This window comes from Dermacentor variabilis, chromosome 4, assembly GCF_050947875.1.
Source record: "Dermacentor variabilis isolate Ectoservices chromosome 4, ASM5094787v1, whole genome shotgun sequence".
NCBI classification, from domain to species: Eukaryota; Metazoa; Arthropoda; class Arachnida; order Ixodida; family Ixodidae; genus Dermacentor; species Dermacentor variabilis.
Genome location: NC_134571.1, coordinates 185,044,986 through 185,057,234, shown reverse-complemented (window position 1 = coordinate 185,057,234; position 12,249 = coordinate 185,044,986). Strand labels below are relative to the sequence as shown.

The window sequence follows — 12,249 nt, the reverse complement described above, 5'->3', positions numbered from 1 at the left end:
AACGCGGACCTTTCTCGAAAACTTCCTCCGCGCGCAACCTTATAGAGGCGTGCAAGTGCTCCAGCGTGACGTCACTTCCGCGCAGACTTCGCCTTGGACGACCGAGACGCGGCCGCATTGGGCCGCTGGCTGAGTGGCAACCGGCGACTGCACACCCTGTCTGTTAGCCTGGAGGTCCGCAAGTACGGCACCAGGGTGGTTCCTCCGGGCACCGGGACGCTGCTCTCATCGCTGGCCGCGTCGATGGAGGAGAACTACGCGCTCACGTGCGTCCACGTGGACGGCTATTGGGCGCACATGCCAGCGTGGTGCCTCATCACAAACACGGTGAGCACTCGACAAGTTGGCGACGACAGTTTTTCTTCGTCGACCACGCGCAACTGCGCTTGGCGCTTTCTGTAAGCGTAGCATATGTGTGTAATATGCGTTGACGTTTCTTTGAGTAGCGCGCGTGCCGGAATGCAACAAAGCGTAGCAAGGTATCGCAAAAAGGAGAGAGAGAGAGAGAGAGAGAGAGAGAGAAGCCGGCCTTTCCTTTTCTGTACCGAAAGCGTCGGCTTACCGCTTCCTACGGGAGACACACAAGTGGATACACCTTGCAAACTCGCCGTCTATAATTCTAGATTCATATAGGTGCTTCACGTAAATAATTAAGAAAAGTTCATCAGCGTAATTATGTTAATTATTCAATTAAGCATTCTGATATTTCGTAAAGGTAATCACCGCCTCATCGAGTAATTTAAATCAAGGTGTAGAATTCTGTTGTCTGCTGCAAGCAATTTTTAAAACTTTGGTGTGCCCAAAAACGGACACGTTATACCGACTCGGTATACTTGATTGTGGTGCGAAGTACATTCTGTGAAATGCGGACAGAAAAAAGAAAACATCGAAGAGCCTTGAAGGAAATCGAAGCACCAATTTGCACAAGAAGTCCTTTTTACCCCATGTAACGTACGTCGTAGCCACGCCTGGTCCATACTGTTCTGTCGGACGGTGCACGAATTTCAATCATGCCCCTATAAACTTCCATGTTATCTTAACATGCATGAACGGAATAACTTGCCAGAATAAACGACGAAAAGGTTACGAGTTTTACACCTCCTCTACTCTAGTTTGGACACATTAAAAACATTGTGTATGAAATATACATTGAGGCTGTTCTCGTGCAATATCGTGGTCACTTTTCGTTTTGTTTTTGTACTGCTACGTTAACCACTACGTTGTCATTCTTATTTGAATGATGACGATGAGCAAAACGTGAACAAGGTGAATGCAGGAGCCAACGTTTCGACAAGTGGACTTGTCTTCTTCAAGGCGACGTATGCTTTACTCGCCACAGTATATATAGGTGGGGTTCTTCTAAAGGGGAGAGGGTGTGAGGCGGGAGGATTCGGAAGCGAGGGAAAATGTGTTAGCGTGTCGAATTGAGAGTAAACGAACGCTGTGTACAAGGTCAAAGCCAGGGCACCCCCCTCCGCCCTCCCCCCCCCCCCCCGGTTTGTCAATGCACGCGCGTCAAGGGCGCCTGACACGCCGGCTGACAAAAAAAAAGGAGGGGGGGGATACGCCAAGAAATCAAACTAAGTGCTGTTGCCTATAGCTTGAAGTTTAGCATAGCGAATAGATTCTAAAGCTCCCTTTGAAACGTTCATGCCTATTGGTTGCAATGTCTTGAACTTATGGATAAGGTATGATTCTCTGTATTTTCTTTCTCGGTCAGAACAGAAATTTGACTAAGATGTAGAGTTTAAGTTCATCAAAGTTATCACCTGGCTGCTTGAAATGCTCGGCGACGGCTTTGGGAAGCTTTTTAGCTGTGTCCGCGCGATGTCCGTTTAATCTGACGTTCATTGATTGTCCTGTTTCACCGATATATTGTTTCTTACAGAAGGAACATTCAATCATATAAATCACATCCGAACTTGTACAAGTGAAGCTAGATTTGACTTCATGTGTATAACTATTTGCGGTGCTTTTAATTTTAATGTCACTTTGAAGGTGCCTGCAGGTTTTGCACCTAGGGCGACAACATGCTTTTATTACGGGGGAATGCTGTTGGCTGACTTTTGCGTGCACTAACATGTCTTTAAAGTTCTTGTTTCGGCGATAGGTAGCCCTGGGTACATCCGGGAACGCTTTTCGCAGACGCTCGTTAGTTGATAATATTCGGTGGTATTTTCTTAGGATGCTGTTTATGTTTGGGAGTGCATTACAATATTTTGTTATAAAGGCCGGCGGTCTGTCAGATTCGAATGTGGGCTGTCTCTTCGCCAATTCCGACTATCTCTCCAATCTTGACGCGGCATCATAAGCGCTATCGAGAGCAACTTGGGGATAGTTCCTTTCTGCTAGCGTTGATTTAAGGTAATTTAGATGGTGGATATAATCGTGGTCTTCACTGCAGATTCTTCTTATACGTTTCGCTTGTCCGACAAAAATTCCTTGCTTGCAATGTCGCGAGTGATGACTGTTGTAGTCTAAATATTGCTGGCTATCTCTAGGCTTCCGGTAAAGTGTCGTTCTCAGTTTCCGTTTTCTATGTAGACCGTCGTGTCCAGGAAGTTGATCTGACTAGGAGAGTGGTGAGCAGTAAATTTAATGCTCGGGTGAAAGCGATTGAAATGGCTAATTAAGTCGGTTAAGGCGCTTGTGCCGTGTTCCCGTATTATAAATATGTCGTTAATGTAACGAAGATAGGTGTGGGGTTTTAAAGGGTAGGATTTCAACAGGTCTGCTTCAAGCTGTCCCATGAAAATGTTCGCATACGTGGGAGCGAACGGCGTACCCATGCTAGGGCCGAAAATTTGCAGGTAGTGTAAAGAATCGAATTCGAAATAGTTGAGCGTGAGAACTAACCTAAGGAGCGATAAGTAAATTTCAGGAGCGTGCGCTTGGGGATTGATTGCGAGGAATCTAGAAATGGCTTCAATTCCTTCACTCATGGGAATGTTGGTGTAAAGGGCAGAAACATCCAAACTGATTAGAATAGCGCAGTCGGAAAGGATTTGGTTGGCGTTGATGCCGTCGATAAGTCGAAGGAAGTGCGGCGTGTCTTGAACGAAAGATGGGGGGGTGGTGGGTATGTTTGACAGGTGTTGATTTAAGAATTTAGACAGTGACTTAGTAGGTGTGTTGTTATTAGATACAATAGGCCGACCTGGGATTTCTGCTGTAAATATTTATTCGACCGGAACTTTATGTATTTTAGGAAGAAGATAAAAACGGCCTGCTGTTTTGTTCTTGGGCATCATGAAGCGATATTCAGATTGCGTGATTAGTTCCCTGGGCAGGAGCTCCGCTATTGTGCTTATCACAATATTGCTGCAATCTCTAACCCAACTTCAGATTACAGCAATACACATTGAGCGTGTGTTCAAAATGCTTCCAGTTGTGTGCAGGTTCTCAATGCCCCTGTTGGGCGTTAAAAGTCACGTGTCGTGCGAGTCTTAGAGTTAAGGATTTAATGTGGGGTTTAAAGAGGTTTTTCAAGGTGCTACGCCCAGCGTTCTTCCTTGAGTCCGCTTTCGTTTGTAATCCTGAGGAGGGGAATGAAGATTTCATTTCATTTCAATTTTGTTTTTCACTGTTTGGCGCTACACTTTTTTTTCAATTTTCTTCGATTTTTCGACGCTTCGCATGCCTTTTGCATCAACAAATCTGGTCCTAAAATTGCTTGGGCAACAATATATTTTTTTCGATAATGAAGCTAAATATATATCGAAGGTAACGCATGCAGCAGCATTTTCATTTTAAGCACCAAATAATTTCTTCTTTCATTTGATTTGGCTGTTTGTTTTTCATGCTGTTAACACATAACTTTGTTGTGCTGTAAAGTGACAAATAATTGCTCAACTGAGATCCTAGTTGGGGCGCTGCACTCCTCATACATTTCAGTATTTCAGCATACATTTCAAATAAATGGCGAATTCTATTTATATATTGCCTTTGTTGTTTGAGCAAATAATGAAGTCATTTGATTATATCATGAATTACTTGACATTCTTAAGATATAGTCACCTAATTAAGCTTAGCATAGAAAACTTAATTAGCATGAGAAGATCCATGAAATTTGTTCAAGAAATAAAGTTATCTCTGTAACCCATGTCTCCCCCGTGAAGTCCTATGACAGTTTGATATCGCGGTAAACGAAAACTACCGGAAAAGGAATTCCAAATTAGTGACCTGCTTCTAAAGTACGGGCCTTTTAGACTTCTCCAAAAGCTATGGATGTTTCGAAAATTCGATGCTTGGCTTAGGCCTTCTATGCTGCAAGCAAATAATTACTTAAGACTGCTCATGACATTGAAGCAGGGGCATATCCCATTGTATATTCTGTAGTACATGAAAGACATTTACGTATTCGCTTCAGGCATATCATTGTCACAGAAATATTTTTTCATCACGCCGTAAAGATTGATATCATAGGTTTGAACGTCCCACTACACCTCATCAGCTAAAGGAGGCGTCATAGTGGGTGTCGCATGGTTAATTTAAACTACAATCTGTTTTTAACGTACACGCAACCCATGGTATAGCAGTGCGTTTTGATATTGCACCCATCATGATTCTGCCGATTCTGCTCATAATGACATATATGTGTACCAATATCATGGTGACAACGCATCCTAAACAGAGCGCTACAGCTGAATGACAGAGGAGGCATCGTTTTGATGTTTTGTTCTCCTGTGTTCGCGTTGTTGTTCCACTAGCTTCTGCACTAGTCCTTAACTAGGTCGCAGTTGCTTTCTGCTTTAGTAATGTCGTTTTCTCTCATGAAATTTATTTAGCAACAGATCAGTCAATTATTAGGAAATGCACGTAATATTGCGCAATATAGAGCATATTTATGCAGTAGGCATTCACCTTATACCTGCATTCACCTGCATACTTGCATAGTTGATCAAGAGTTACCAGAAACATTGCAGTCATCTTGATTCTCGTTCTCAGCGTTTGTTACCACCTTGTACGAGTTCTTATGTACTGCGCACGTTGTCGAACAACTTCAAAATTTCCTCAAGAAGCTGTACATGTCCAGAAAGCTAGGATGATCTAAGTCTATGATCCTGCTAAGCTCCATTCAAAAAAGAAAAAGAAGAAACTAGCTTCTAGCACTGATGCCTCTCCGACAATTGAAGTCATAGCTATGTTCGTAGGCCCACCCCCTTTTGACGATGCTGAGAAAAAGGTGAGCAGGGACAAGTGCACTATAATTAGGTTTCTGTCTTGTTAGGTTGTGCACTATCATTGTGTTGTTAATCCACCATACTACCCTATTAGGTAGACTGCTCAGTACAGTATAATTCTGTTGTTAATTGCAGATCCGGAGGAACTCTGGCCTCCTGCACAACGCCGCTGCGTTTGTCCTCGGAAGCGAGCTGAGGCGTGCAGCCATTGGCTTTGAGCTCGTCCACTGGCACCCACTTCTGGCGGACATTGTGCAGCGCGCTGGTTCCCTGAGTCAAGAGGAGGCCGAGATGAAAATCAGGGAAAGCGTTCAACGAATTTGCCACGAAGTACGTGCAGTGCAACTGATGAATCCACTCGGCAGTGGGCATTTCTTGGTAGAGTTTGTTTGCCTTATCAACGAACGCACCGTAGCCTACTCCGCCCGAAAGCTCTGGTCGCGTGACCGACGAAGGCATAAGCCTCTGGCAAGACTGTATGTTAGTGCTTATTTAGTGGTCCGTATTGCTGATGACCTTTGCAATCACGAGTCTGTGCTGGTATTGCTCTTTATAGACGTAATTTTGGGATGCTCTCTTATTCACGCGTGACAGCGAATAACATACCAAACCTCAATGATTCTAGTGCATCCTATAATTCGCTTTACTGGTGTCGGTTCTTTAATTACGTCAGCTTACTATGCCACATGGTACAGAAAGCGAGCACAGTTTGAAAAGGCACGAAGCCGCCACTGTGAAATAAAATCTCTTGCGTAGCACTTCTGTAGAACATTATTACCGGATAGAGTTGCAATAAGAGTTAAGCACTTAGGCGTGGCCACAACGTAACTAGAAATGCACTTTACAACCGTATTCTTTACGTGTCGACGCAGTTCTGGCGTCTTGTCGGCATCGTAAGGCAGGAGAAGGTGGTCGGCAACAACGCAGCGACAATAAGCAGCGCCCAAGACCTGAACGCCGAGCAGCTTCAGCTTGGTCGACTCGGCGACGAAGTGCTCGGGCGCATTCGCTCTTTCCTCAAGATCAGTGACGTGGTGGATACAAGGACGGAGGACTTGACGAAAATGTTGACCCCCGAGGAAATAACCGCGGGCATAGTTAAAGCAGCTACCTCTGTTCTTTCTACGAAGACCCATAAGTAGTCCCACAATCCATTGCCCAGTTTGCCTCTCCGATCCAACGTGGGTGATAAGCGGAGCAGCGTACTAGGTGAAAACAAGTGTCTCGTGTTGCTGGAAAGGGGAGAGTTGTTACTGGTTGAGCTTTTCTGTCCCCCACAGTTCTACTTGCCAAAAAATAAAGTTATATATGTTATGATGATGCGTGTCGTACCTCACACTCCTTATGATTTGAACTCAGCAGAAAGAACAAAAGCAGCCTTGGATAGCTGGAAGGGAACTGGCCACCACACATTGCACAGGAAGTATCGCAGGTGTGCCATTACTTTGGGTCAAATACAAGATGGTAACTTGTAAAGCGGTATTACGGGTTTTATACCGTGTATAACTTAACACTAGAGAGTGTTAGTTTAGGCGACGCAAGCGGCTTGCGTACGCAAGAACTAAGGGCGACGGTACTGCGCGTGCGCAGACCCAGACGTTGGGGTCTGCGAAGGCGCAGTACCGTGGCTCCTAGTTCTTGCTTGCGCAAGCCGCATGCGTTCCCTAAACTAAGACTCTCTACTAGCTCCGGGCATTTCTCAAGCAGTACTAGTGGTCTGGAATATATTTAGTGCGTGACGGTGGCGACGTGCCAGCCATGTGGGCGTACTCTACGCTTCGAAAAAATATTCTCCACTCTTTGAGGCTCTGTTCCCGAATAAGAATCCTTGTCTCCTTGTGTTTTGTGCATTTGCTGCAGCGCTCGGCACTCGGTGCTCGCTGCGTCTCTTCAAGGATGCTGTGCCACGGTGACACACGCCCGCCATTCGGGGCCTAAAAGGGCCGGACGCGCATCTTTACATACAGGAAATGCATGCACTGTACGGGGTGTCTCAGCGGGGACTGCCGAAAATTCTCAAAAGCGGAACGTCCAAAATAGAAATGCGATTGTTTACAAACGCGATTGACGGGAACGTCGAACATCAGGAAACAGGTGAAATGTTCTTTTTTTTTTGCTAATTAGTTCAATTAGGATCTTTCATGAAGACACGAATAATTACGTGATATCAATTCAACAGCAAGTCATACCCATTGTCAATCAATATAAATACTTCACCGTATATATAAACGAAGGAAAGACTTACTCAATCACCCCCCCCCCCCAAATAATCTGAAAATGAAGGGGCAGCGGAGTGCAGCATTAATGAAACAAAGCGCCTTGAGGCCGCGACAAATTTGAGGTGGTGCGATGGATTTGCAAAAGAGTCATGGTGCTAGCGCCAACGTTCGAGAATGTCATTCTGTGCTTAAAATCAGATATCTTATCTGGGTGAGAAGTTAATGAAATAGTGGCAGGCCATTTGACTTTGGGAGCCCTCGGTAAAACCGCAAATGAGGCAGTACAGATTTACATGGGTGGAACCTCTGTTGAAGTCTGAGAAGCGCAGAGTAAAATTAGTTTTGAAGAAACACTCAGGAACGTCGATCAGAATAAATTGGCGGCTAAAATGCATAAATATCTTTACCTGAAAAGCGTGGACACATATTGGAGGAAATGGTCAAGAAAGCTGTCAACCAAGTATAAGGTAATCATAAGGATGCCGCAAATAATAAAGGAGACCGAACGCGACTCGAACAGGAAGTTCTGGAAGCACATAAAAGCTCAACATGCGAGCTACAGGCACCCCAACATCCAGCTCAGACACCCAACCGCCACCGGGGAAGTATTTGAAGCTGAAGTGTGTTCCTACTTTGTTCAAAAGTGCATGGCAGCTCAGCTTCAGACCGTGAACGGCCTCCATGAGTCTGGTAACGATAAACCTGCGGGGCCTCTTCCCTCTCCACCAATTCCTCGTAGCCGCATCACGCAGGATGAGCGGTATCGGGCCATAAGGTGCCAGGCCGGCGGGTCGGTGGCAGGCCCAGATGGTACTCCTCTTATGCTGCTGAAGCGAGCCGGGAAGCTGACAAGGATGTTATTGCTGGAGGTGCTAAATGAAGTACTGGCATCTGGAACAGCGCCACAGGCGTGGAGATTCATGCGTGTTCGGCTCGTCTGAAAGCTGGGGATTGACAGGACACTGCTGGACAGTTACTGGCTTATTAGCGTGACTTGCGCGCGCAATAGGTTGTTTGGCCATGTGATCAGGTCGAGGCTATAAGGCTGGGCTGAGAGAGATAAAACATTACTGTGTCCTTGATGGGGTCCAGGGCTGGCGGGGGTTGGAAGACTAACCGCCAGCCCTCGCCCTCCCCCTCGCTTTCGTCAGACGGAGGCCAGTCCTTGCTTTCTGGCGGCGTCTTTGGCCATCCGGATGGCCCACAGGTGCTCTTCTGGGTCCAAGCGGAGCAGCAAAGTATCCCACTGCTCGGCCATAGTTATGATACGTGTAGTGTTAGTATGGTGGGTGTTGGTAGGTGAAGCTTTGGGGCATTGCCAGATAATGTGATCGGGGTCAGCGCGGGCCTCGCACGCTTTGCAGAGGGGAGTATGCATAGGGGTAAATGCGGTTGCATAGCATGGGGTTCGGGAAAGTTGCGTTTGAAGTTGGCGCCAAGTGATGGATTGAGATTTATTCAGTGCTTATGCCACTTTCACGGTCCGACGCAGCCAGAAGAGTTCCAGTGCTTGCACAGGAAATCACGCCCTCTCTATGGTGCACACCAAGCAGCTAGACCAACCGGAGCAATCGTCAATACCACCTGCCCTCTTTGATGCATCTCTGTGTGCCAACTGGACTCCGCCGAAGAGATTCCACTCTGCTTTATCTCTTATGCCTAGGGGTGGCATTCACGAAATCTTACTCATTTCGCATTGGACTGCCCGACAACGCTCTCTGCAATGCCTGTCTTTGCGAGGAGACGCTAGAGCAGATTCTGTGCGACTTTCCTAAATATAATGTTGAGAGACAGTCCCTGGCGTCCGTTCTAGCGCACCTTGACAATAGGCCATTGTCAGTTCAAACGATTTTCACATGTCACTGACAGAAGTCATCGTAGCTGAAGGAGACGAAGGGACTACTTCAGTTCTTGAAAGACAGGCTTGGACAAGCGGCTGTGACAGTGATGTCACGTACCACGCAAGAGTGACGGACTGTAACTGATGATGTGTGTGCTGTGCTATATGCTCTCTCTCTCTCCTCCCCATCTTTCATCCCCCCATTCCGCTTCCATGTGTAGGGTAGCAAACTGGCTGAGCTAAACTGGTTAACCTCCCCGCCTTTCCTTCGCCACTTTTTCCTTCCTTCCTTCCTTCAGTGTTTTGTGTTCTGGGGGATAGCGTAACAGCTCTCTGCGGAGGATTTCTCTGAAGGTGAAACTAGTTCTAGGGGACCTGCGAATGGCTTCATGCCAGGCCGCTGCCTGGAGGATAACCTATTTGTTATCAACCAGGCAGTGAAAATTGCGGTAAATGAAGATTACCCTCTTCTGTTTGCCTTCCGCGACATTTCCAAGCCGCACGACAGCGTTGAGCATGCCAGGTTGTGGCAGGTGTTGCGGGTGCTCGGTATACGAAGTGTTACGTTTCGCCTACGACGCGCGGTATAGCCGGCGCGGATGCAACGGACGCCGGGGCTTCGTTCAAAGCGGCAGACATTTTGGCCCGTTCGGCGCCGCCGCTACGCCTCCCTGCCAAGCGCGTCCAGGCATGTTCCAATGCCACGTGTCTTCATGTGCGTGTGTGAGTGTATGTGCATATTGGTGCCCACGCTTGTCGAAGCGCGGCAGCCGGGGAGAGGAGCTCCCAACAACTGTGAAGCGAGGGGGTCTGACAGGCGCCGACACGACGGCTGCTCCACCTTCTCTTCCCATTGTGCCCGAGTGGCGCCGACACGACGCTGCGCCACCTTATCCCATTGTGCCCGAGCGGCACAGTCACGTGCTCGTCTATAGAGGGGTTCCTTCTTGCTCTCAACTGCGAGAGTATAAAAGCAGCTGCCCCCGGACACCAAAGGAGGCTCCGATTTCTTCTGTTGAGTAAAGTGCACTCCCGTCTCTCTACTTCGGTCAACCTGACCGCCAACTCTTTGCGATGTTAGAATAAACAAGTTGTTTTGTTGTTACCAGTCGACTCATGCTTTGCCGGGACCTTCGGATGCTTCCAGTTGTACCCCAGGCCGCCAGGCCAACGCTACCCTTGGGGCTTGCGACCCAGGTGCAACAACGGGCGTCAGCGCCGAGTTCCCAACAACTCGTGCCAGCGGCGCGATTACAACAACTGTCTGCCAGCGGTGAGATCGCGACAACGGAGGCCAGCAGCGAAGATATGCAGTTGACTGTATGCTGAGCAGCTCAACGACGATCCGGGAGCAGTGCAACGAGCCCTGTGTGATGACTGGTTGCCTGCAGCGGAACGACTGCGCTGAATTCTTGGCTGCGAGGTTTGGTGAGTGCGGGACTTTCTTCTTCTGAGCTTTGCCAGGCTTTTGTTAGTGTCAGAAACAGAGCTGGTAATTGTGGTTGTCGTTGCTGCCGGATAGTTTGCGGCAAGACAATAATAGGCAGTAGAGAAAGCAGCATTCAGAGCAGCCATGGATTTGAAGCCGTTGCGCAAACCGAAATTCCTGGAGCTTGCAAGAGAGTTGGGTCTGGATGTCTCAGACAAACTCAGAAAACCAGAACTGCTAAAGGCTATTCTTGAGTTAGAGGCTGAGGATGACGAGCTGTCGGAATGCCTTGAGGCTATTGAGGAGAGGTCAAAAAGACAGGAGCGCGAACTTAAAGAGCAAAAAGAGAAACAGGAGCGCGAACTTAAAGAACAGAAAGAGAAAGAAGAGCGTGAACGTAAAGAAGAGAAAGAAAAAGAAGAGCGTCAACACGCTTTGGAAATGAAGCGTCTCGAGATAGAGATGGAACGCGCTCGTAATGGAAGTCAGGCACACGGTGCAGGAGAACGAGTATTGCTCAAAATGACTGACCTGATGCGGCCGTTTAAGCTTGGAGAGGACATTGGTTTGTTCCTGGTTAGCTTTGAGCGAACGTGCGAGAAGCAGGGGTTCTCTCGGGAAACGTGGCCACAGCGCTTGCTCACTTTGTTACCCGGCGAGGCGGCCGACGTAGTCGCTCGCTTGAATAGAGAGGAGGCAGAGGATTTCGACAAAGTGAAATCGAGTCTGCTAAAGAAGTACAGGCTGTCAGCGGAGGCGTTCCGTCGGAAGTTTCGGGAAAATGAGAAAGGCAGAAGTGAGTCATATACGGAGTTTGCGTACAGGCTTATGTCAAACATGCAGGAGTGGCTCAAAGAAGAGAAAGCGTTTGGTGACCACGAGAAAGTTCTGCAGTGTTTCGGGCTGGAACAGTCTTATAGTCGGTTACCTGAGAACGTGCGGTACTGGGTCTTGGATAGGCCAGACGTTTGTACGGTGGCTAAAGCCGCTGAGCTAGCCGAGGAATTTGTGACGCGTCGGGCTCGCGGAGCTAAGGACGGTCAAAAGGGTGAATTTGGCTCGAAGTTTAAGAGGCCGAAGTTCACACCCAGGAGAGCAAAGGGGAACACACATAGTGCGGATGCGAGTGAAAGCAGTGCGACCGAACCTAAGGAGACGGCGGCAGCCGAAGCCGAACGCAGAAAGCGGTTCGAGACGAGGCAAGCGCGCGTTTGTTATACGTGCCAGAAGCCGGGTCACTTTTCGGCGCAGTGTCCGGAAACAAAACCAAAAGTTGTGTTTTTGTCAATATGCAGCACTGACGAGAACATGAAGCTTCTCGAGCCTTACATGCGAGACCTCCTCGTGAACGGGAAAGAGTGCCGAGTGCTTCGCGATTCCGCAGCTACGATGGATGTAGTTCACCCCTCCTACGTAGAACCCGATATGTTCACGGGCGAGTGCGCATGGATCAAGCAAGCCGTGGAAGCTCATAGTGTGTGTCTGCCCGTAGCAAAAGTGCTTATTGAAGGACCTTTCGGAGCGCTTGAGACGGAGGCGGCAGTGTCATCTATGCTGCCCCCCCAGTACCCGTACCTA

At 48.0% G+C, this 12,249-nt stretch overlaps 1 protein-coding gene across 1 annotated transcript in view; it reads left to right on the top strand.

The window, feature by feature from the left end:
* Positions 1 to 6,492, top strand: part of LOC142579995 (uncharacterized) — a 43,284-nt gene extending 36,792 nt beyond the window's left edge. Inside the window, exons 7-9 of the mRNA XM_075690707.1 lie at positions 86 to 327; positions 5,319 to 5,513; positions 6,056 to 6,492. Of these exons, the coding sequence (XP_075546822.1) occupies positions 86 to 327; positions 5,319 to 5,513; positions 6,056 to 6,325 (707 nt within the window). The 3' untranslated portion in view covers positions 6,326 to 6,492. The remainder of the gene's footprint in view (positions 1 to 85; positions 328 to 5,318; positions 5,514 to 6,055) is intronic.
* Positions 6,493 to 12,249: the final 5,757 nt, after the last annotated feature.